At 50.4% G+C, this 23259-nt stretch overlaps 5 protein-coding genes across 10 annotated transcripts; 2 read left to right on the top strand and 3 right to left on the bottom strand.

The window, feature by feature from the left end:
- Positions 1–211: 211 nt before the first annotated feature.
- LOC111079847 (ATP-binding cassette sub-family G member 8) lies at positions 212–12921 on the top strand. Its single transcript, XM_022375203.2, has 8 exons — positions 212–789; positions 9258–9391; positions 9726–9857; positions 10026–11443; positions 11496–11965; positions 12034–12154; positions 12216–12496; positions 12567–12921. Exons 2-8 carry the CDS (start codon positions 9261–9263, stop codon positions 12795–12797), a joined length of 2784 nt encoding a protein of 927 aa, XP_022230895.2. The 5' UTR covers positions 212–789; positions 9258–9260; the 3' UTR covers positions 12798–12921.
- On the bottom strand, positions 12888–15123 carry LOC111080951 (bifunctional purine biosynthesis protein ATIC). Its single transcript, XM_022376868.2, has 5 exons — positions 15049–15123; positions 13905–14977; positions 13416–13849; positions 13226–13352; positions 12888–13154 (listed from the first exon to the last, which is right to left on the bottom strand). The coding sequence occupies exons 1-5, from the start codon at positions 15065–15067 to the stop codon at positions 13035–13037; spliced, it is 1773 nt and encodes a 590-aa protein (XP_022232560.2). The 5' UTR covers positions 15068–15123; the 3' UTR covers positions 12888–13034.
- A 307-nt stretch (positions 15124–15430) lies between these two features.
- On the bottom strand, positions 15431–17006 carry LOC111081184 (tRNA dimethylallyltransferase). Its single transcript, XM_022377209.2, has one exon. The coding sequence runs from the start codon at positions 16809–16811 to the stop codon at positions 15450–15452; it is 1362 nt and encodes a 453-aa protein (XP_022232901.2). The 5' UTR covers positions 16812–17006; the 3' UTR covers positions 15431–15449.
- Positions 17007–17109: 103 nt separating this feature from the next.
- LOC111081354 (aldo-keto reductase family 1 member A1) lies at positions 17110–18833 on the top strand. Its single transcript, XM_022377435.2, has 4 exons — positions 17110–17315; positions 17673–17853; positions 17916–18603; positions 18664–18833. The coding sequence occupies exons 1-4, from the start codon at positions 17244–17246 to the stop codon at positions 18710–18712; spliced, it is 990 nt and encodes a 329-aa protein (XP_022233127.2). The 5' UTR covers positions 17110–17243; the 3' UTR covers positions 18713–18833.
- Positions 18634–23031, bottom strand: LOC111079937 (transmembrane protein 245). 6 transcript variants are annotated; one of them, XM_022375312.2, is made up of 9 exons: positions 22801–23030; positions 22154–22706; positions 21483–22094; positions 20884–21424; positions 20430–20632; positions 19950–20359; positions 19736–19891; positions 19525–19554; positions 18634–18999 (listed from the first exon to the last, which is right to left on the bottom strand). In XM_022375312.2, exons 2-9 carry the CDS (start codon positions 22676–22678, stop codon positions 18846–18848), a joined length of 2631 nt encoding a protein of 876 aa, XP_022231004.2. In that variant the 5' UTR covers positions 22679–22706; positions 22801–23030; the 3' UTR covers positions 18634–18845. The 6 variants fall into 6 exon arrangements, with proteins under 6 accessions (XP_022231004.2, XP_022231082.2, XP_022231159.2 ...); XM_022375390.2 differs by having other exon boundaries at positions 20430–20620; XM_022375467.2 differs by having other exon boundaries at positions 20430–20608.
- Between the last annotated feature and the right edge of the window lie 228 nt (positions 23032–23259).

Here is a 23259-nt window from a genome sequence, read left to right as displayed (position 1 = left end):
CGCTAACCTCCGCGAATACGTCCAAACCAACTGAGCGCGATCTTCCAACTGAAACTGTTGCTGTTGGCCCGACCAGATCGCTGCTAGTCCGATTCCAATTGGCAGACTGGAAAGAGCGCCCCGAGATCTCACTGGAAGTAAGCCTCTCCCTCTCTATCCGACTGAAGCGCTTCCAGCAGTTAGCAGCGGGCTAAGATGGCGTCCGGAGGCCAAGTTCAGTTCAGTTCGATTCCAACCGAGCAGCGAGAGAGTTTGCCTCTGCAGAGCCCGCGGTTCGGTGCCCAGAGATTACATTTGCTGGCTGCGCACGGCGCTCGAAAACTAAATTCTGAATTCCAAGCAGACAAGAAAAAACAAAAAATAATCAAAAAAAAAAAAAAAAAAAAAAAAGCAACGCTACGCGCATGGAAATCTAATTGAAATGTTGTTGGCGTAACGTGAAAAAAAAAACGAAGGCAAATAAATGAAATACAATAAGTGCAAATGGCAAATTCCAAATGGCAATGTGGGGAAGTGCATGCAAATGTTGATGGCTTATGACAAATGAAATTGCCAATACAAAAATAAAATAAAATATATAAAAAGTGGTTTGATCAGCAAACGCCAAAATAAGTAAAACAAGTGACGCGATATTGTGCGTGTGTGGATTGGTGCAACAGTGTGTGTGTGTGTCGGTGTGTGTGTGCCTGTATCTATGTGGAATATGCAGAGACATTGAGGTAACTGCTGCCACCAGAACTGCCAACATTGTAACCAGAAAGGAGCCCAGCACAGCCCCACAAGAGCAATGTAAGTGTTGCAGATACAAACAGAAAAGAAACAAAAAGAAAAGAAAAGCAAGGGACAATAGATGAAAGATAGATAAATACATATGTATATGTACATATATGTATATGTATCTATGGGTGGACAGCTAATTGGAGTTTGTACAACTGGTATTTACTGTTAATTGTATTAAACAACGCCAAGACCCAACACTTGCCACCTCTCAGAGGCATACACACATTTCTCTGCAAAACCCGCTCAGAGATACTTCTTCTAAGGTTCCACCACTGAGACCAGCACTACGATTCCAGGCCCAGCCAAGGCGTTGACGGGCCATCGTTCCACGTTGGCTGCGACTGCGGCTGCCGCTGCTCTCTCGGTCGTCACCAGCGCAGGTCAAAGATCCCACAAGCGGGTTTTGTCTAGCAAACGCTTCGGCTTAAGCTCTGGCTCTGGCCCTGTGCTGTTCTGTTGGCTTCTATCTTTCCACTGCCTTTTCCACTGTCTTTTTTTTTTTGCTCGGCTCTCTTGCCCACTCTCTTTCGCTGTGGGGCCCTCCAGAACCAGAACCCAAGTGGCGGTCGTCGTCCAAGCCCCCCATCTAGAGCCAAAGCCAAAGCCAGAGCCATGGCCAAGTGCCCAACTGTTGTCTGTGTGTGTGTCTTGTCTGTTTGCCTTGGTTCTGTTCTCTTCTGTTCTGTTCAGTTTGGTTCTGCGAGTGTGTATCTTTCAGATACAAGTTTCAGTTTGTTTGTTTGTTTGTTTGTTTGGCCGGCTGCCTTTGCTCAGCCAGTGCTCGATGCTCGATGCCCGATGCTCGGTGGCTTAGTGCTCTCCGGGGATCAGTTTTTGTTTGCTCCCGGCATCGTCTTGGCATTTCCTCTATACCTAAAAGACGGGCACAATAAACGCCATTGCCATTATTTTGTTTGTTTGGCACCACCACCACCTGAAGATTATTTTTATATGAACATAAATATATGGCAGGTATATAAACATGTCTGCTATATATACAGCTGATACATGGGCACCATATGTATATAGAGAATCAACGAGGCGGCTGGCCTAAGCAACTTTCACATTCATTTTGCACTTTTTGCGATGATGCAGCTGCCAATCTTTGGCTCACAATCACTTTCAAAAGTGATTTTCGCCATTAAAGTTGATTTCGCGGCCCATTTGGATGAGCGGCCAGAACTCTTTTTTTTTTCAACACCATTCTCAGGGCCCAGCCGGTAAATCATTCATTGTCTCCGCGGCTCTGGGACGGCCCTTCCCAATGCAGATTCAGCTTCAGATTCTTGGCATCCACTTGGCTTCCATTTCCACAAATTACTCGCACCTAATTACCCCGTCATGTCTTGGTCGGGGACGGGGACCGGTACCGTTAGATTTGCTGAGCCATGGAGCCAAGTCCATTGAAAAAGGTTTCTTTTGGGCTCCGATAGCCCCACACCGAAAAATGATTTCTTGTGCGCCGCTGGGCCGCTGGGCTGCTGGGCTGCTGACTTGTTGTTTTGTTTTTTCTTGATTTTTCAGTATTGTTGCTGTTGCTTGTGGTGGTTCTGGCGTAAATTAGTTAACAGTATTATTATAGCTGTTAACGGTGCCTTGCTGATGATTTGTGGCTGCTGTTCAGCCCCCCCAAAAAAAAAGAGAGAAAAAAAAGATACCAACACAACGCCAAAGAACAAAGCCGAAAAAAGCGCTTAGAAGCGACAATACTGACAATAACTTGGGTATCGGCGAGCGATCGTAATTCAATTTCGAACAATTTCAGCTCCAATTCCACTGAAAATCGAAAGACTTAAGGCAGCAACTCGCGCGTCTAGACAAAAGTCCAACAGGCAAAGGCAAAGGCAAGGCGCGGCCGCCAAGACAACGGCAGACAACGGCGGCAGCTTAAACTCGAATTGATTGTCAGTTATGGCTTTGTGGCGGGGAGTTTGGCAGCTACTCGCAGTCCCAGCGGGATATGGGGAGAGGAGGGGGTTGACTTTTGGCTGGTCTTTGTCTTTGTCTTGGTCTTGTGCTGGGGTCTAGGCAAGTTTTTGGTTCAGTAAAGGTGTGGCTGGCTGCATCTTGCTGGCCAAAACTAGTTCTTGTTCTCAGTTCCCAGCTCCCCATCGTAGTCGCAATTGAACCCTAGTATGTGATGTTATATGATGTGTTGTGATTTGTGACTTGGGGATGATGCTAGCTGGTTTATTCCGAGACGAATGAATCATTGCATTTAATGATCAGCGAGAGCTCTGGCTAGCTCTCACTCGGATGAAGTCAGCGGCAACGTCCAATGGAATGGTCGAAAGATCGCCGCGACCTGCAGGTTTATTGCTTATTGCTGGCCAAGGGGAAAAGCAAAAACTTAACGAGTATGAAATTTAAATTCGAAATTCCCCAGATGCACATAAAAGTTGCGACCATGAAAATCGTATGCATTGATAGATACGAGCCCCACACAGGGGCCAGAGAACAAGTTAATTTACTTTTTATTATAATTAAATTAACACACGAGACGAGGCAGAAGCAGAAGCAGAACAGCTGCATAATTAGGCGAAGAAAGTACATCTCTGCCTCGTGACTTTTACGGTCATAAAAAGAAGAGAACTTCATTTAATTTCACTTGGAATTTCACACTGACAGACTGAGCCAAAACACACACTGCCATAGAATCATGAATAGAATGAAGGATGGATGGATGGATGGATGTTGTGAAGCGAAGCTCGAACGTGAGCCGAATAAATCGGACCTCGAATCCATGTCACTCAACAGAAAAAGACCCAGAGACCAGGTCGTGGGCTTCAATCTCAGGGGACATACATACATACATGGCTGTGTGTGCTGGGGGAATTTGGCCAAATACTCGTACTCGTTCCCGTACATTTATATCTCGCATTTTTATGCATGCAATGGCAAACGCAGGGAACTGCCTGCTGCTGCCTGTTGCCTGTCTTTCTTTTCATTTTTTGTTGTCATGGAATTTATGTCAATTAGCCTGAGCGTGTGTGTGGGCAAAAAGGGGAGTGCCACTGGCGCTGGGCATGCAAATTTTACACACAATTGTTGGCCACTTTCACAAGTCTGGTCTGGTCTGGTCTGGTCTGTGTTGCAACACAGGAAAGTGTTTTCCCTTTGTCTTGGGCCACTGCTGCTGCTGCTCAGCGTTAATTGCCTGTAAAGATGCCCAAAACTGAGGCAGAGTTTTGTATACCATTTTATTTTTTTGTTTTTGGCAATTAATAAAACTGACCTTGCTTCAATTTTTCTAACCACAAAAGCGAAAATGGAAAACCGAATAACCGAAAAACTGAAAAACTGAAAAGCCAGAGCTGCTGAAAGCCGAGCCGCATGATGAAAATCAACACCGCAATGGGACCCAGAGCCACCGCAGTGGATCAGTCGTTGGGGGGGGGGCTATGCAGCCATGACGAATATTCATTCGGCGACGGCTGACATTAGCTTTTTTCGCTGCTTTTGGGGTCACAGTCAGCCAGGGAGCGACGTCAGCAGAGTGGCGGAATTCTTGTGCTCGCATTTCTGCCAGCTTGTTGGTTAACTCATTTCTGGTTATGGCCCCGTGCTCGCCCCGGGCCCCGGCCCCGGCTATTGCTCAATTTAATGACAATTTGTGGGCCAAATCCATTAAGTAGTACGCGAGACCCCAGCTACGATTTGGGTCAGCTCAAAGACGAGTTGGTTTGGTTCGGAAACACATTACAGGAGAGGAGCGCCTATGATTAATGATTTCTGGGGCCATTACCGAGCATCTATCAGATTCCTTGCACCTGCCAGCCTGAACCCTGCTGAGCTGCTCGGCTCGCCTCGCCTCTGCCTGCGTTTTCACCAGAAATATATCTTTCACTCATAATCAATTTACTCAGCCCCCCCAAAAAAAAAAACTTTCACAAATTACGCCGTGCGGCTGCCATTCAAGATTCAAGATTCCCTCTCTTTGACGGACTGAATGTCGTTTATCTGGCAGATACACTTCAAAAGCCCGAGCATCTGTATGAGTGTGATCTGTGTGTGTGTGTGTATCTGTATAGGTTTCTGTCTATCGGCAATTTGCATACTCGTCCACAGGCAACAAAAACGTGCTAAAAATCAAACAAAACCCCCCACCAAATAAAAAAATCTTCGAAAAACTCGAGTGTTCAATTAACACACACAAACACACACAGAAAAACAGCTCGTCGAATGCCTTCCAGCGGGGTTTCGTTTGGAGGAACAAGTTCAACAAACGCTGGAATGTTGGCCACAAGCTGGCAATCATTTAGTTGCTTGATTATTAATTTGCAGCTCAGTCAGAGCTTCGGTATGCACTGGGCGGCACTCAGTTCTCGTTGCCGCCCATCCAGCATATTTGTGGAAAGTGCTAAGGCCTGCAGGCCTATTGAATAAATTAAATGGAAATGAGTTCGCTCTGGCTTTCAGTCAGTTTTGAGATTTTTTAACAAGAATTTCAAACATTTTTATGGTTTAATTCCAATGGTGAAGTGCCTCAAAAATAACTCTTTATTGGGCGTATGCCTCATGCCTCGCATGCATCGATGTGAATGTCGTTTCCTTTGTGCAAATTAATTGCAAAATTACAAAACTGCAGTTTTGCAGGCGACCCACTTTTGAGCCCACAGCCTCCGCTGCAGTCGCGAAAATATTTTGCTGGCATTTATCATACGCCCCGTGCGCCACATTCGCTGCCACAAATTATGCCACAAGAGTTTCACTTTCTCACTAGGCAAAGCCCGTACCCCGTACCCTGTACCCTCTCTCCTTCTCTTTCTCTTGGACAGTCTGTCAGTGGCAATCAAAGGCCAGCTTTTGACTTGGGAGCCTGTCGGCTTGTTGTCGCTGACCTACCTGTTGCAGCGAGGAACAAGTTTTTGGGGTCTGGGGCCAGGCAGTGAAATGAAATGAAAACTTTGCCCATGGCTTCAGGCTGGGCACCGGGATGCCGGGTGCCGGCTGGGTCAGGCTGGGCAATGGGAAACAGCTCATTTGTTAACCCAATTTAATTGGCTTTTGCGTGGGAATGGAAATCTTAGCGAGATTCGGCATCTTTGAGGGCGCAGAGTGGCCCTCGTTTGTAAGCATCAGCAGCAGCAGCAACACAAGAGAGAGAGCAACAAATTGTTATGGCCGGACACCACTCTTGGGTGCGCTCCATTAAATCATAAAATGGGCGCCACAAGCTGGCGATCAGTGACCGAAAAACCAAGTTGACAATGTCTGCTCGTGTCTAACTGCAGTTTTTGCATCAATGGTCATGTGTGTGCATGGCTCTGGCCAAGACTAGGTCTCCAGACAGACCGTCAGACAGTCAGACAGCGAGAGAGAGAGACACGCAACGGTTCTCTTGGAGTTGTCAACCGACAACCACTTGGCTCGGACAGCTAAACACGTACTCGTATCTGTGTCTTCTTCAAAATGCAGGACAGGCAACGGGAATGCAGCATGACAGCGCAACGGGTCTTGCAGCGTCTCTGCCACATGTAACACTCCACTCCACTCCGACACTGGGCACCGACCGGCCCGGCCCCGCCCGGCCCCGTCCACTGACAATTGGCTTAATCGGTGCGGCTAAGCTATTGCCAATAACCGTTTGGTCAATTACTTAGCGCGTTGTGATTTATTCACACCAGCCTGGCTCCGTTGACAGGCAAATATCCGCTGTACCAATGGGAAATGGAGGTCTCATGCAATAGCCACTGACCCACATTGCCGCATTGCTTATGGCCGAGAGTTGATCAAGTCTATGATATAATTCTTGTCCGGCTGCAAGCTGCAAGCTGCAACTGTAACTGCATTTTGTTTGTTGGTTTCCTCCATCGACTGCAGCGGAACTGCTTCACTGGGGAGGCTGCGTCTGCGGCTGGGGCTGAAATTGGAATTTGTTTTGGGCTCGCACAGCTGCAGCTCGTTTTTCATGTTGGTGGCATGCAACACCAGCAGAGCCGAGCCAGTTTACAATAGCGTCTTAACAGATAGCAAAGGAAGGCCACCCAATAGCTGCACAAAACGCAATAGCTGAGAATAGAGATTTATGCCATCGAAAATCGAAAATATGTACGACAAATGCTTTTATGTATCTTAAAGCGGAACGTGTTCAAGCTGCAGAGTTTAACTCCGCTGAACAGCATCATATATTAATCATTATGAATTAATGATCTTCCCGTACAACTCAATCAATCAGCGGCACTCCCCGTCCGAGCAGAAAGACCAGCAGTTTTTGATAGTTTGATGTCTTTAGTTAAAAACTAAAAGTCTTTTTTTGATGAATTCACTTTCCTTTCCAGCTCTACCTGGTGTAGCTTCACGCACTTGTGCGAACAATGGAGCCAAAGCAGATACGCGCACATTGAGATACTTTTGATGGCTGCTGTGGAGCTGGCAGCAGCGCATCATGATCGCATAAATCAATGCCGCCTGTCGCAAGTCACTCGTAGCCGTATCATTGCCCCCAATACCATTCATTCATTACATGCAACAAAGCTTTAGATGCCGCAGATCTGTATTTCTTTGTGCCCCCATAGTCTGCCCACTTAAGACACATATACTCTGGTATCTGTGGCAGTATCTCTGGCAGTATCTGTGGCAGTATCTGCTGATGTATCTGCTGTATAGCTGTGTGCTGTGGTGTGGCATGGATGGCTTGTTGTGGCTCTCGCGGGCATTAAAAACCTTTTGCTTGGCCGCTGTCGACGGCTCGCCGGCCAGCCACAACTTCCACTTTCACTCCGTTGTACTTGACCAAGTGCAGGCAAAACGTTAAGACCACCAACCAACCAACCAACAACAACAACAACAACAAACGCCCAAAGCAAATATTGTAATTGTGAGGGAAAAAAGGTACAACAGCAGCAGCAACAATAATAAGCAAAACAATAAACAAACAAAAACAAATAAAAATCAACTAAAATGCGTTGAACTGGCGGCGGTTGGGCGTTGGGCGGGGGGGTAGGAAAATCCGTTTATGCGATTATGCCACAAACGATTTTAATTAAAACGAATTTAGCACGCAATTAAAAGCGCTAACAATATTTAATAAGCAATCATATCCAGCGGAGGAAAGCTTAACTGGGCGAAAGGTGTGCCGTAATCCAGGCGCCAAAAACTTTTCTCCGGCACCGCCCAGCTTCACTTTCAGCTGCCTCGCATCTGTGGTAATTACTACCCTGGTTAGAGAGTACTCGGAGAGTACAGCTGAGAGTGCTGCGGGCGCCATTCACTTTCGCCAAGGCAGCCTCATCAGCATCAGCATCTCCGTAGAGCCGCGTAGAACACTTGACTACGTAATCTGAGTGTGTGGCTGCCACTTCCACCCAAACGGAAATGCACACGCATCGGTGCACTGCAGCAATCCAAACCAAAACCAGACAGACAGACAAACAGACAAACAGACACCGTCAGAGTCTGTGGCAGGTGCACTTGGAGTGCATTAGTTTGTTAGTTGCTTTGCCGTTTGTTTGTGTTGCATAATGCGGCCACATTTGGGCGCCTCTGCGCTGCGGCTCATTTGCATGCCGGTTTTTTCTGTCTGCCTTTTTTTTGGCAATTAAAAATACACAGCGTCCGTGTCGAAATCAGCAGCAAAGCCACCGCTTTGTTCTCTCTGGCCTCTGCTCTCATAAGCCCCCAGAAATAAGCTGCAACCACTGCAAGACGAACAGCCGATTAGGTTTGATTGTCTGCGAGGGTTTCTTACGTGCACTTGTCGAGCAGCAAAGAAGGAAACCAAACCAGTGGTGACCGTGCACTTACCCAAACAGATGAAGCTAATGAGTGTGCGTTTTTAAAGCAAACAAATCAAAGGGAGAAACACCCAAAGAGGCGGGCCACTGCTAGCTGGAGATCATAATATAATAATATCTAAATTATAAGTCTAGCGAGTGGAAACCACAATCATTATCTTTGATTTGTGGCAACGGAAGGGAACAGCCCACAAATGGCAGTTGAAACGCGATCTGTGTGGGCATCAGAGAGGTCTACATTTCCACTCTATTTAGCTGCCTTCACTCTAGACTCTAGAGAGACTCCAACAAGTGCCAAGCAGACAAACAGACACATGATATAGTTCAAGGGTGAAACTCACTTCGGGGCATAATAAATGTAGGAAATATTCTTTGAAAATCTTCAGACACAATCCGTTGGCAGTTGATTTAGTGACGAAGATTCACTGCAGCCCGAGAATCGGGCACAATTTCCGCTTTTTGAATGGCTGACAATGGCTGTGACTCTGACGCTGAATGGTGGAGAATCCAACAGAGAATGCTGACGTGCTGCGTGTGTGGATAGTCATATGTGAGCATTGGCATTGTCATTAGGCTAATTCCCGCCAATTATGAGTAATAGCAGCAGCCACAGAAACAGCAGCAGTGACGGTAGCGAGTATTCTTGACCCAGTTTGACTCGGAATTAGCTTACATTTTTGGCTCTAACTCAAGCTTGAGACTCTCCAACTCTCTGACCCGAAATACTCGCACTACTTGCAGATTATGGAGCTAAGCAACTTTTCGAACAGCAAGAAGATGTCACGCGAGGAGCGACGCTACTCTGTGCCCCATGGACCCAATACACCGCTGCCGCCAGCGGCATCCGAAGATCTGCATGCCTGGTCCATCTACAGGTGAGTGTGTGTGTGTGTGTGTGTGTGTGTGTGTGTGTGTGTGTGTGTGTGCGGAGAAGGGAGGGGCTGCTGGGTGCAGTTGTCTTCACTGTTCAATGGCGCTGCACCTGTTGGGCACTTTTTTGACGCTTGATTTAACCGCAACGGAAGGCGGAAGTACCAAATGCCATAAATGCCGAGCTAATTGAACGTCAGAGGCACAGGCACAGCCACAGCCACAGCAGTGACCAAGCCCCCCAATCATGTCCAACTGACCGCAACAGCCAATAGCCAACAGCAACCGAATGCAACTCCCTTTACAATATTTTCTTTTATTCTTCATCCATTCCCTTAGGCAAAATCTGAACTCTGACTTCACCGATTCAGCGCTGGGATCGTCAGACAAATCACCGCTGCCATATGGAAATTTCCAGCTACGCGATACCACAGTTCAATCAATCCTGAATCATCCGCGCTACGGTCCCAAGTGAGTAACTAGCCAGACACTGTTTGCCATTGCTCGTACCAATTATAATCAGCCCATTCCATCATCCATCAGTCGGTAAATACTTTTGAAAGATGAGCTCAGGATGGGGGTATTTTATTTGTCAGAGATGGGCCCTGAAATTCATTCGACTCCACCCCCCCATTGCAGGTCTCCCTTGGGCTCCAACATGTACACATACTTGAAGTTTGGACTGCCACGCGTCTTTCCACCGAATGCCGGATCACAGCGCTCGCATCGGCCGGGACCGGGACCGGGCCCGGGTCCTGGACCCGGACCTGGCGGCTCCAGTGCACTGGGCGGCGTCAGGGGCCGCGTGAATCGTGGCTTTAGGGACAGTTCGGGCGCACCGGCGGGTGCCGGCTCCAGTGGCTACGACAGCAGCGACAACGAGACGACGCGCAGTCGGGTGCCACCGAATCTACGGAAGTACCGCAGCGAGTCGGACTTCCGTGCCATTGGCGGCATGCCGCACTCGCGTCCCGAGTCGCGAGCCCATGGCGGCGGCGGAGGCGGCGGTGTACCGGCGGCTGCACTGCGTCAGGCCAATAGCAGGGCCAGCATAGCAGTGGGCCAGCATCATCACCACCAGCAGCAGCACCAGCAGCTGCATCAGCAGCACCAACAGCAGCAGCAGCAGCAGCAGTACATGACCAATGGCAAGCACTACGGCCATCGGTCGCACAGCGAGGCCGATCTGCTGGGCGCCCAGGGAGGGATGATGGGCGCAGACGGCGGCCTGGGCATGGGCCTGGGCTATGACTACAACGAGTCGCGGATCTACGCCAGTTCGCGGCATCCGCAGCAGTACGTGCACAGTCGCAAGCAGTCGGGCATGGGCCTCATCTATCCGAACATCCAGGTGCACTGCCTCGACGTGAATCCCTGCCTGCGCGGCGTCTCCATGCAGGCGAAGGCCGGCGATCTGTTCGCCATTATGGCCACGTCACAGCGCGAGGGCAGCGCCCTGGCCGAGTGCCTGGCCGGTCTGAGCGAGCGCCTGGGCGGTGAGATCCTGATCAACGGGCAGCAGGTGAATCGACATGGCCTGCGCGAGCTGTGCAGCTATGTGCCGGCCTTGGAGGTGTCCTCCCTCGATCCGCGCATGAGTGTCCAGTGCACGCTGAACTTCCATGCGGCGCTGCGCGGCCCCATCGATCGCAGCGACCTAAAGGAGCGCATGGATGTGCTCATTGAGGATCTGGGCCTGAACACGGTGCGCGCCTCGAATGTCTCCTCGCTGACGCACTCGGAGAAGCAGCGCCTGAGCGTGGCGTGCCAGCTGCTGGCGCAGTCCTCTCTGCTGATACTCGACCAGGTCACCAGCAACATGGACATCTTCGACACGTTCTTCCTGGTCGAGTATCTGCGGCAGTGGTGCAGCGGCGGACGCATTGTCATCATGACGCTGCAGCCGCCCACCTTCGAGATACTGTCCATGTGCTCCGGTGTCCTGCTGCTGTCCGGCGGACGCACCGTCTTCTCGGGCAGTCGGGCCGACCTGCCACGCCACATGGGCGAGCTGGGCTATCCGTGTCCGCCGTTCAAGAACCCAGCCGATTACTACTGTAAGTGGAATGCACTCTCTCTCGCTCGGGCTTCAACGTTTTGTCATTTCAGTGGATTTGGTGACCCTAGATGACCTGTCGGCGGCAGCGATGCTGGAGTCCTCGGCACGCATCGAATCGCTGGCCAATGCCTGGGATCAGATCAACTCGGAGCCCCCGCTGGCCGCCCCACCCGCCTCCCTGCCCAACTTCACCATGAAGGCGGGCTTCTTCGGGCAGATGAAGGCGCTGATCAAGCGGTTTGCGGGCTACAAGCAGCCGGGATCGCTGCTCACGTGGATCAGCAAGCTGATTGCCGCCGCCGTGCTGTCCCTGTGCATCGGCTGCATCTTCTGGGATGTGCCTGCCTCGGACCCACAGCTGACCTACAACGATCGCCTGGGCTACCATCACTGTGTCATGGTGCTGGTCTACTGGCCGCTGGTCATGCTCACCATACGGGACACGCAGGAGGATCGACGGCATGCGGAGCGAGACATTCGACTGGGCCTGTACTCGCGCAGTCTCTACATCGTGGTGCAGGTGAATATCTCCACCGATTCGAGGGGAACACTAATGCAGCATTCATTCTGATTCTCTTGGGCGAACAGAGTCTGCTGGGACTGTTTCCCAGCCTGTGCATCTGGCTGGCATATCTGCTGCCGGCACACAGCATGGCCGGGCTCTACACCTATTCGAACAGCAGCGACACAGGGATCTACCTGTACATGGGTAAGATGTGTCCCCAAACACTGGCATTTCCCCTGCTAAACTTTACTTTTGCTTTCTGCAGGCTACATGCTGCTCTACTTGACGCTCGTCCAGACCCTGGCCCTGTTCTGTGCGCATCTGTTGCCGTGCAAGGTGTCGGCGAGCATTGTCAATGGCCTGATCAGCCTGGTGCTGGCCTCGGTGGGTGGCTATCTGGTGCATCCGCAGAATCTGTCCACGTTCTGGTCCTGGCTGCAGCTGGTGTCCCCGGAGCGTTGGCTGCTGCCCGTTCTGGTGCAGGATGAGTACAGTGCCGAGACGCTGGCCAATTCGGCCGGCCTGCAGCTGTGCCGCAATAAACAGGTGGGTCCCACACAAATAATTACAATACAGAAAGGGATACTCATGTGCCTTGGGTTTCGCATCACAACAGGTTCAGCATCAGGAGATTATTGTGCAGCAGCCCTGCCCGCCGCCCAACGGCACCCAAGTGCTAGTCGACTTTGAACTGCTGCCGCAGCAGCATGTGCTCGATCCCACGCTCAGCTACGATCAGACCACATCCGTGGCTCTCGTCCTGGCCTCAGTGCTCATCTTTTGTTTCACCTTCATCGTCTTTTTGTGCAATTGTCGAAGCGCCTGTCGCAAGCAACGCAGTCGGTAGGGCCCAGACTGGTCATGCAGATTTGCATCTGGATTGGCTTCGAACTGTACATTCAATAGCAACTAATTCTTGAATAAATATAGTGTTTAGTCGAGGCAGCGTTCGTTTAACTAACTAAAGGTTAAATCTATTCTTTTATTGGGCATGGAATGTGGGCAAGAGGCAGTTGGATTGGAGACAGAGTTGTGGAGAGAGCGAGTTACAGTCGGTAACTGGTAATGTTTAGGGGGGGGCCCATTAATGATGGAACAGACGCAGATTGGTGTGGGCCATGATGATGCCATGCTCATCGCAGGCTGCTATGACGCCAGCATCATTGGTAGAGCCCGCAGGACTGGCAATGTACGACACACCGCTCTGCGGAAACATATAATTAATTTGTGTGTTTAAGGACAGGTCAAAGCACTGCCAACAGCTTTATAGCTTACCAGGCTGGCGCGATCGATGTTGTCGCGGAAGGGGAAGAAGGCATCGGAGCCGAGGGCCACGCCACTCAGCTGCTTCAGCCACTCCACTTTCTGCTGAGCCGTCAACTGCTGCGGCGCCTTGTCGAACCTGTTGATTGTTGATGCGACGCTTTAGCGATCGACTCTCTTTTGGTAAGAATTATACACTCACATGCTCTCGAACTGGGTCAGGGGCATGTCCTTGCCAACAGTGCCATTCACGTAGTTGTCGATGGCATTGGATATCTCGGCGCGCTTCACGCCAGCCTTGAACTTCATGCCGGCCACACTGGGATGCTGACGCAGCCACCAGTTGTCGGCCTTCTCGCCGGCCAGCCGAGTGCAGTGGATTCTTGACTGCTGGCCGGCACCGATGCCAATGACCTGGCCATCGCGGGCATAGCAAACGGAGTTGCTCTGCGTGTACTTCAACGCAATGGTGGCCACAATGAGGTCCCGCACAGCTGCCTCTGGCAGGGGACTCAGCTTGCTCACGACCTTGGCGAAGAGCGAGGCATCGATGACGGCATCGTTGCGCTTCTGCTCCAGCGTCAGGCCAAAGATGGTTTTGCGCTCCACGGCGGTTGGCTCGTAGCCGGGATCCATCTGAAAGGAGTTGTGCCATCAGATTGGGAGCTCACTTTAGGTTTATTTTACCCACCTGCAGAATGCAGTAGCTGCCATTCTTCTTCTTCTTGAGGATTTCCAGAGCGGCCGGCTCGTAGCCAGCGGCAATGATGCCATCGGATACCTCGCGGGAAATGATTTTGGCGGTGACCACATCGCAGACATCGGACAGCGCCACAAAGTCGCCGAACGAGCTCATACGATCGGCACCACGTGCCCTGGCATAGGCCGTAGCCAGCGGAGTCAGCTGCTCGTACAGATCGTCCACCATGCAGAGCTTAGCCTGGGCAGGACTGAGCGACACACCCACAGCGGCACCGGCGGGCGACACATGCTTGAAGCTGGTGGCTGCCGGCAGCTTTAGTGCCTGTTTCAGCTCCTTGACCAACTGCCAGCCATTGAGCGCGTCGCAGAGATTGATGAACCCCGGCGAGGCATTGAGCACACGCAATGGCAACTGCGCCAGCTGGGTGTACAGCTGGGCCGGCTTCTGGTGCGGATTCATGCCGTAGCGCAGCTGCAGCTGGGACACACCCGATCCGTATTGCTTCCTGAAGTAGTCCGAGATGGCATCGTCGTAGCTGGCTGTGTGCGTGAAGGCCTTGAGGGCCAGCGACTGGCGCGTCTCCAGCGTGGTGTCGCCCTTGGCGCTGATCTCGGCCAGAATCCGCTCGTAGTCGACAGCCTCACAGACGACAGTCACGCGCTGATGGTTCTTGGCCGCCGCCCGCAGCAGAGTGACGCCGCCAATGTCGATGTTCTCCACAGCATCGGCGAGCGTAACATCGGGCTTGGCTATGGTGCTGGCAAACGGATACAGATTGCACACCACCAGCTGGACCAGACCGTAGCCCTGCTTGGACATGTCGGCGAGATCGCTGTCGGTCGTGCGCGACAGGATGCCAGCATGAACAGCAGGATGCAGCGTCTTCACACGTCCGCCGAGCATCTCGGGTGCCCCAGTGATGTCGGACACATCCTTGACCTTGAGGCCGGCAGCACGCAGGGCTGTGGCCGTGCCTCCACTGGCCACCAGGTCAAAGCCCAGCGCCACAAGCCGCTTGCCCAAGTCGAGCAGACCCGTCTTGTCCGAAACGCTAAGAAGAGCTAGGGATGGGATGGATAAACGTGTGTTAGTTGGGGGCGGGACACTCACATAGACCCTTTGTGGGACTCACCAATCTTGCTGGAGCTCATGGTTCTGTTTGTAGTTTTCTAGGCGTTGCTGCGTCCGATCCACAAGGCGTCTGAAATGCAAATGAAAGGCGAAACGAGTTCAGTGGAAGACGTAGCGTAGGCTGCGATTGGGATTTCGGATTTGGTATTTGGGATTGCACAAACATGTTTTCGCTTTTTCGCCTAGGCAACGACCTCCGGCTGTGGGCTGTGGGCTGCGGTTTGTCGCTGATAGCAGCCCCCCCCCCCAGGCCTGTAGGGTTATCGAATTCGAACCCAATCCGCTTGCATCAGCAGATCAGTGCAACAGGAAAAACCAAAAACAAATCTCTCAAATGGTACGTAGACGCCTTTATTGCCATGCCGTGTCTCTGGGGGTCTCGGGTTTCGGGTTTCGTTTCGTTTACAATTCCTTATCAGCAGCCATCGACTGCTCCCTCTCCGTTACCCGCTCCCTCTCCTTTCGGCGCTGTGCCTCCCGCCTACGCTTGTGCTTGTTGGACCTCAAATGCAGGCCCCACTGATACTCGCCGACAAAGTGCCGCTCGCAGGTGGCACAAAAGTTGCTCGTCTCCTCGTTGAGATCTGCGCCGGGATGCACCCGCTTGGCCATTGGCTCAATCTCGCAGAGCTGCTCGCTACGATAGCTGTCCACTATGGACTCGGCGCGCTGGTACACCGTCGCTGGCCAGGCGCTGACATCGCTGGTGTCCAGCTCGTACAGATCGGGCACCTGGCGATCCTTGCTGCCCAGAAACCGATTGTTGATCCACTTGATTTGCTTCTTGGAGTAGCGACGCGTCACCAGCTTGAGCTCATCGCAGCAGTCACGCAGCAGATCGATGCCATCGGGCAGACCCTCCGCCTTGAGCTCCTCTTTGCTGGGCAGTCTGTAGCCATGCGTCTTCAGATACTCTTCAATCTGCTCATCCTGCTGCTCGCTGTGCTTGATCAGGTAGGGCACAAACTCCTTGTAGCCGATGGTTTGCAGCACCCCCGAGGTGTAGGCCTGCACAGTGACGTCCTTGTACGCGTCATGAAAGCGGCGCAGCTCCCTGAGCAGACCTTGCTCCAGCATGCCATCCACCCGGCCATCGAGCCGGGCATTGAGCACGTCCTGTTGGCATCGCAGCCACAAAAGGATCGTGTGGGGATAGCGCAGGGGCCCGCCCAGACGATTTCCTCCTGGCCGTTGACGCTGCTCCGCCAGCTTTTCCGTCAGGGTCTGTCCGGTGCCCTGGTACACTTCAATGGCGCGCAGAATCTTGCGTCTGTTGTTGGGATGGATGCGATTGGCGCTGCACGCATCGATGCTGGCCAGATGCTGATGCAGCTCGGCAGTTGTCATCGCGGCCAACGCGTCATCAGCCAACTGGTCCGCCGATGGGCTGTTGCGGTTGCCCTCCTCCCCCGTGTCGACCAATATATCCCACAGCAGGGACTCAATGTAATAATTGGTGCCGCCCACGACAATGGGAGGCGTGGACTTGGCCAGCAGCCGCTCGATGATCGGCAGGGCGGCATTGCGGAAATGGGTCACTGTGAAGGGCTCGGCCGGTGTCGCCACATCCAGCAGATGATGCCTCGCACGTGCCTGCTCCTCCTTGGTTGCCTTGGCCGTGGCAATGTCCAGGTTCGTGTAGACCTGCATTGAATCGGCGCTGATTATCTCGCCCCCGAAGCGCTCGGCCAGTTCCAGAGATAGCTTCGTCTTCCCAGTGCCAGTCGAACCGAGTATCACAATTAGAGGCACTTTGCGCATCATCTTTCCAACCAATTGAAAGTAAACAGAGGCCAGACACACGTTTTGCGGCACGTGTGGCACTCACGAATCTTAACCACCTGTTGATTCCTCCGATTTTTAGTATTTTTACAGCCAATAAATGTTTGGTCCAACTTGCTTATTGATAATGGAGTTTAGTCCTAATATTGAATCTTAATTTAGCCCATAAATTGTTTAAAAACTTACAAAAACCGCGAAATATTGTAATTACGTTGTCAAAGAGATAGGATGCTATCGATACTATCGATAGGCAGTAGTGCTGGCCTTCAGTGTAGCCCGTGTAGCAGTGTAGTTGCCGGCAACTTGATTTTTATAAAGTTCAGAGTTTGTTTTCCCATCGAAGCGGTTGGTTCTTTCGAATTTATACAATTGCCTACTTCTCCAGTTAAGAAGTAATTAAATATTAACTAAAAGATGGCTAGCGACAAGTATTTGACCTTTAACAATGGTTTAAAAATGCCTCTAATTGGCGTAGGCACATGGCAGGTAATTTATATTAAAAAATATATAATTAACTGATAACTTTTAATTGTTCTTATAAATAATTAACGACGAAGAAAAACCCGACACGTCACCCACCTGTCTTTTCGACAATATCAAGTCGTGATGCACTCCCTCCCCCAGGGGTTCACATAGAATCTCTTAGTGCTTTGTGCTTAATGATGCAGACCGGTTTCTCGTGCACAATGGCGCAGTCAGAATCGACTTTCTCTGAACACCTGAAGAGTAAACCAAACAAAAGGCCCAAATGGGCAAACACTACTTGGAACATTCTAGAGCGTCCACAGATTAAATCTTATCGTTAAAACCGCTAACCACAATTTAATCACGCTTGGTTCGCAGGCATCCGACGAAGAAATCGAGACGGCCATTGATGCTGCTTTGGAGGCAGGCTATCGCCACATCGACACGGCGCCAGTTTATGGCAACGAACCGGCCATTGGGCGGGTTCTCAAGCGCTGGCTGGATGCTGGCAAAGTCAAGCGTGAGGAGCTGTTCATTGTGACCAAGCTGCCCCCCATTTGTGAGCATTTATAATACAATGAGTCCACATTTAGATATTTCAATAGACGCTTTCTTTGATAGCCAATCGTCCGCACGAAGTGCTGCCAACCATTAAAAAGTCGCTGGCCGACTTGCAGCTGGACTATGTGGACCTGTACCTTATTCATACGCCCTTCACGCTGATCATAAACGAGGATGGCAGCTTCAAGGTCGATGCAGAGGGTCTGGTTGAAGTGGATCCGACCACAAATCATGCTGCCACCTGGGTGGAAATGGAAAAGCTGGTCGAGCAGGGCCTGGCCAAATCCATTGGAGTCTCGAACTTCAGCAAGGATCAGGTGGCGCGTCTGCTGAAGAACTGCAAGATTCGGCCAGCCAACAATCAGATCGAGCACCATGTGTACTTGCAGCAGCGTGACCTGGTGGACTACTGCAAGGCCGAGAACGTTGCCATTACAGCATACTCCCCCTTGGGCTCCAAGGGCATCGCCGCCTTCAATGCGGGCGCTGGAATTGTACGCGATTTGCCCGACCTCATGGACATACCCGAGGTCAAGGAGATTGCCGCTGCACATGGCAAGAGTCCGGCTCAGGTTCTCTTGCGCTGGATCATCGACACCGGGCTGTGTGCCATTCCCAAGAGCACAAATCCAGCTCGCTTGAAGCAGAATCTGGATGTATTTGACTTTAAGTTGACTGAACAGGAGGTGGCCAAGCTGCTGGCCCTGGACAAGAACATTCGCGTGTGTGACTTTGCCTTTTTCCATGGGTAAGTGAAAAGAAAATGTTTGCATGGCGTGAAGATTTTATTCTGTATTTCCCTTTTCAGTGTGGAGAGGCATCCGGAATTCACGTTCAAGAACCAGTACACCAACTAAAGAAACTCTAACGAATGCTCTACACATGCACCATGCACCATATACATACATACATATTCTATTTTATATATTTCCCCTCTCACTGTTACCGTTGCTGCATAAATAAAAGCACACACAAATATGTCTGCTGTCCTCAACTGGTTTTCTTTGGCGCCGGCAGCAGCTGAAACGTTTTGGTTATAATTTTCAGCTCAACAGGTTTTCCAACAGCCACCACAGACGCTGGCTGTGGCATGGCTGGTTTTTCCTCCTTTATAATCGTTCGTATAGGGTTCGTTTCGATTGAGCTGGGGGGTAAAAACTGTGAGATTAGATGGGGCTTGGTAATGGCTGCATTGTTAGTACACATTGGAGTTTATTTTTGCAACAAATTTTTTTGTTTTAAGCTTAAACAAATCACACGACTCACAGCAAGCAATTAGTAGCGAGCAAAAAATCGATACATAAACAGCTAAGGAAATAGTTACAAGGCGCTTCTTACTATATATACAGAAAGAATTCGATTCGAGGTACACATTTGTATGTAACATTAATAAGTTAGGTGCTTAAATGGTAAGGGGGCTGTTCAGACGGAATCAAATACTTTTAATTACGAAGTACGAATACGTAACGAAAATTAAGGAAATAATTGAAAAAGCAGAGGAATAAAACTGTGCACATCCTGAGGGGTATGGTATGATGGATATATCATATTGGGCCAATCTCAATTTGATTGTCAAGCCTTTGGCCACAGCGCTTTTGTTAGTTGTTGCAGTTCGAGTATTAAAATGAAATTCGTCGTAGTTCGTAGTTGCTGTCCCATGCCAACTCACGTGGTCTTCGTTTCCTCCTCTGAGCTGCGCCTAAAATACAGCAGTAGAAACATTAAAACATTAGTCCAGAGAAAATCAATTTTTTGTTGGTTGTCCAAGCACACGCAAGCAAAACGAATAGAGAGATATTCACACTCACTTATATCCTTGCGCCGCACAATATTCACAAAGTTCAATTTTTTCATGCAATAAACAATAAGTCAAAAAGTACCTGGGTGCATCCTGATTCGAGCGCATGGCCAGGGCGGCCACCTCAAAGATGCCAATGAAGAAGCACAACATGAGGGGGCCCAAGATGGCCCCCTGCCAGCCGATCCAGTACATGCCGCCTGCTATGGCCAGACCATTGAGATACGGGTGTCCACCGCTGCCATAAATAAATCAGAATAAAAATAAACATCTCCGTTTTTGCGCTGCACACTCACCCCTTTAGATCGGCATAGATGGCCGTCTCGAATGTGGAGGGCACAAAGAACTGCAGCAGGAACAATATTAAGCCCGCATAGAAGCGGTCCTGAGCCAGCCAAAGTTCCAGGAACGCGGGCACGGCACACCAGTAGCTGCCCAGGAATGGGGCCGCTGCCAGAATGGCTGCCAACGCAGAGGGCAAAAACACAATTCTCGCCCCAAACACCGTGTGGACCAGCCACGTGAACAGACCCGTGAATATGGAACACTTGAACATTGAGAGTAGAACGACAGTGATGGAGTTCTCCATGCCATCGACGATCTTAGTGCCAGAGGTGGAGTAGCCAAGGTATTTTGTTATCTGAAGTGGCGCATACTTGTCCTTGCTGCTCGACAGCAAGTAGAACAAAGCGGTGAAGAATACAATCTGCGGGCAAGACAGCAAAAATCATTAAATATGTCTTCAGTTGTATTAAATAAATACTCTGTTTGCTAACCATATCGAGAATAAACTCGATGCAGGCTTGGCCTCCAGACAGCACCAGCGACAGAATCTCGCCAGTCACACCCATAATCATCGATAGATTCGTGCGAATGATGTGCCACAGGGACTCGGCCACCTCCAGGATCGTTTGCGTGTTGCTCTGCGCCCAGCCGATGATGCCCTGTTTCGCCACTAAAACTAGCTCTTTAAAATGTCCTTTTGTTAAATAAATGTCCGTAGGTTAGCGGATGGAACATAGAATGAGTTGTTATTTCATAGAGACGCAGACGAACGTTACGGAAAGGGTTAGGATGCAGCAAAAGAGAACAAAACAAAACAAAACAAACCCAATAACCACGCAAAGTCCCAGGATAAAATAATAATTTATCTGTTAATTTGTTACGTGGAAAAAATAAAGAAAGGAAAAACGGGAGAGAGGAGTGGGTAGTGGGGTTAAAGTCGCTTACCTGGATTATCAACAATCTCGCCAAAAGTACTCTTCAGCGCATCCGTGGGCACTCGCGGGCCGTACGACGAGCCCTTATTGTTGAAGTCCACCCAATACTGGATGAGTCTGTCCCACACGTCGAGTATCTGCTCCTTGAGCTTGGTGGCGTGCACCTTATCGGCATCCGCCAGCCAATCGTCAATGTAGGTCTCGATCTTACGGCGACCATAATGGTGCGCATTGTCTAGCGCATCATCGATGGACGCCTGCATATTGGCCGGCAAAATATCAATTAGCTCAGGACGGTCTGTGATCGTCTTGTTAATTAGATCTTTTGTCAGGTAGGCCACCTCGATGGTCTCCGAATAAATGTTGACGCAAAAGAACACACTCAGTATGATAATGCAGAAGAGCATGGCAATGATCATGAGTATGGAGGTGACTGACTCGACAGAAGACTTCAACGAATCTCGCACAATCGTGTGGATCCTGTAGTTGAGTTCCAGAACCCCCGGCAGGCATAGCGGCAGTACAGCTGAATGATGTTCAATGGACCAGGCCTGAAGTCGTTCAATATTAGAGATTATTATTATTATTAAATGTATTTGGATAACTCACCCGCAATCCCAAGTACAATTCGTTGATCTTGCCACAGACAAAGTCGGTGATGCCCGTGTATGCTCCGAACTTGTATATCAGGTGCAGCAGCACCGGAACAGCTGCTAAGATGACCATCCAAATGTTTCGGTACAGCACATTGGCCAGGCAGGCGTAGAGGAGCAGCTTCAACATCGTACCGCTCTGATGGCCCTCAGACGTTTCAGTGGGCTTCACGTGGAAGGTATCCGTGGAGTCAACTGTGTCGCTGAGTGATATATCCTCCACATCCGACTGCAACACGTCCGCGGAGACCGGCCGATCGCTGCTCGTTTTGCCACAGAGACTGAAGTTGCTCAGCGATCGCTCAAAGTCGTTCTTGTCGAACAACATCTTCAGACGGTGCAGATAGGAGCCAGATCCCTCGCTGCCCTTCAGATGGTATGCCGTGGAGGCCGTCACGTAGGCCATCACCAGCAGGAAGACGGGCACTTGGAGGGCGCCCAGGAAGCTGCTCAAGTACCCGGCTATCGCTATCCACATGGACTGACCGGCGACCACAAAGTGAGTGCTGTTCTCTGGACTCCAGAAGAAGTGCACACAGCTAAGGTAGACCAGCACTAGGGCGATAATCTGGAATGTGGAAAGGTAAGCTGCAGCTGCTGTGGCAGAAATTTACAACTCGAACCCACCACAAAGACATTCAGGAACCCAATGATTCGCACGAAGAGACCATGCGAGAAGGTGAGCCAATGCCAGATGGCGTACAGGAAGCCCTTTGGCGCGTACAGGACCAACAGCTTGATGCAACTTGCCACACCGCAGCCAGCCAGCAGCAGTTGCCAGTGCTCGCACAGCCATCCAATCAGCAAGCGGCCGCAGTGCTCTGTCGCCTCCACGGGGGACAGAAAAATCGATACCAGCACATTGGAGTCGCGCTCCTCCAGCCGCTGGAACCAGCTGTGCACGCTCTCCGCCAGACTGCGCTTGAATGGAAAAAGTACGGCGCCCATGAGGAAGGCCCACAGCAGCGGACGCACAAAGGGTCCCAGGATGAAGCAGACAGCCACAAAGGCACACACGCCCAACAGGAACAGAAAGTTGTACATTGCCGCGCGAAAGCTCTCATGGTTCTGCGACCGTGTCCGGAACAGCTTGTTCATCACGCTGTCGAAGGAACGCTCTCGTCGAATCGGTATGGGCTCCGAGCGGTTCATTCAGAGGCCGTTTACAATCGGGAAGGAACTGTAAATTAATACGGTATTAATCCGTACAAGGCCGCTACTCAATGCCCATATGTGGGGGCCACGCCTGTTTGGCTATTTTTGGCGGAACTTACATTAATTTGACGTATTAGAGGAATCAACAACAGTTGATTCACATTGCAGGCTGTGTGGATGGGCTAACAGGCTGTGGCAGTTACCAATTTCGTGTGCTGGACGTGGATAACAGACATCGAAGTAGGTGGAATCCTACTAACGTTGCTGGACGGGGCAGGGGGAGTGCACATAAACAAAAATACGTTGTTGTTTCTGCCAAATTACGTCAGTTTCGAACACACCTAGAGATGTGACACATCATCATTGACCTATCGATAGTTAGTCTTAACACGATGTTTTTCTGCGATAGCACACATATTGAAAATAAATATTTATCGCTAGACTCTTTCGCTTTGCAGCACTACTCCGATTTCAAAACAAAAGAGACGCCATGGGTGAGAATCAATAAATTTCAACAATTAAACAAGTAATATATAATAAATACTTGCAGATCTATCCCTGCAACAAGTACTCAACTT

This window comes from Drosophila obscura, unplaced genomic scaffold (assembly GCF_018151105.1).
Source record: "Drosophila obscura isolate BZ-5 IFL unplaced genomic scaffold, ASM1815110v1 contig_150, whole genome shotgun sequence".
Taxonomy (NCBI): Eukaryota; Metazoa; Arthropoda; class Insecta; order Diptera; family Drosophilidae; genus Drosophila; species Drosophila obscura.
Note: the sequence above shows the minus strand (reverse complement) of the source record. Positions and strands in the feature narration are given on the sequence as shown.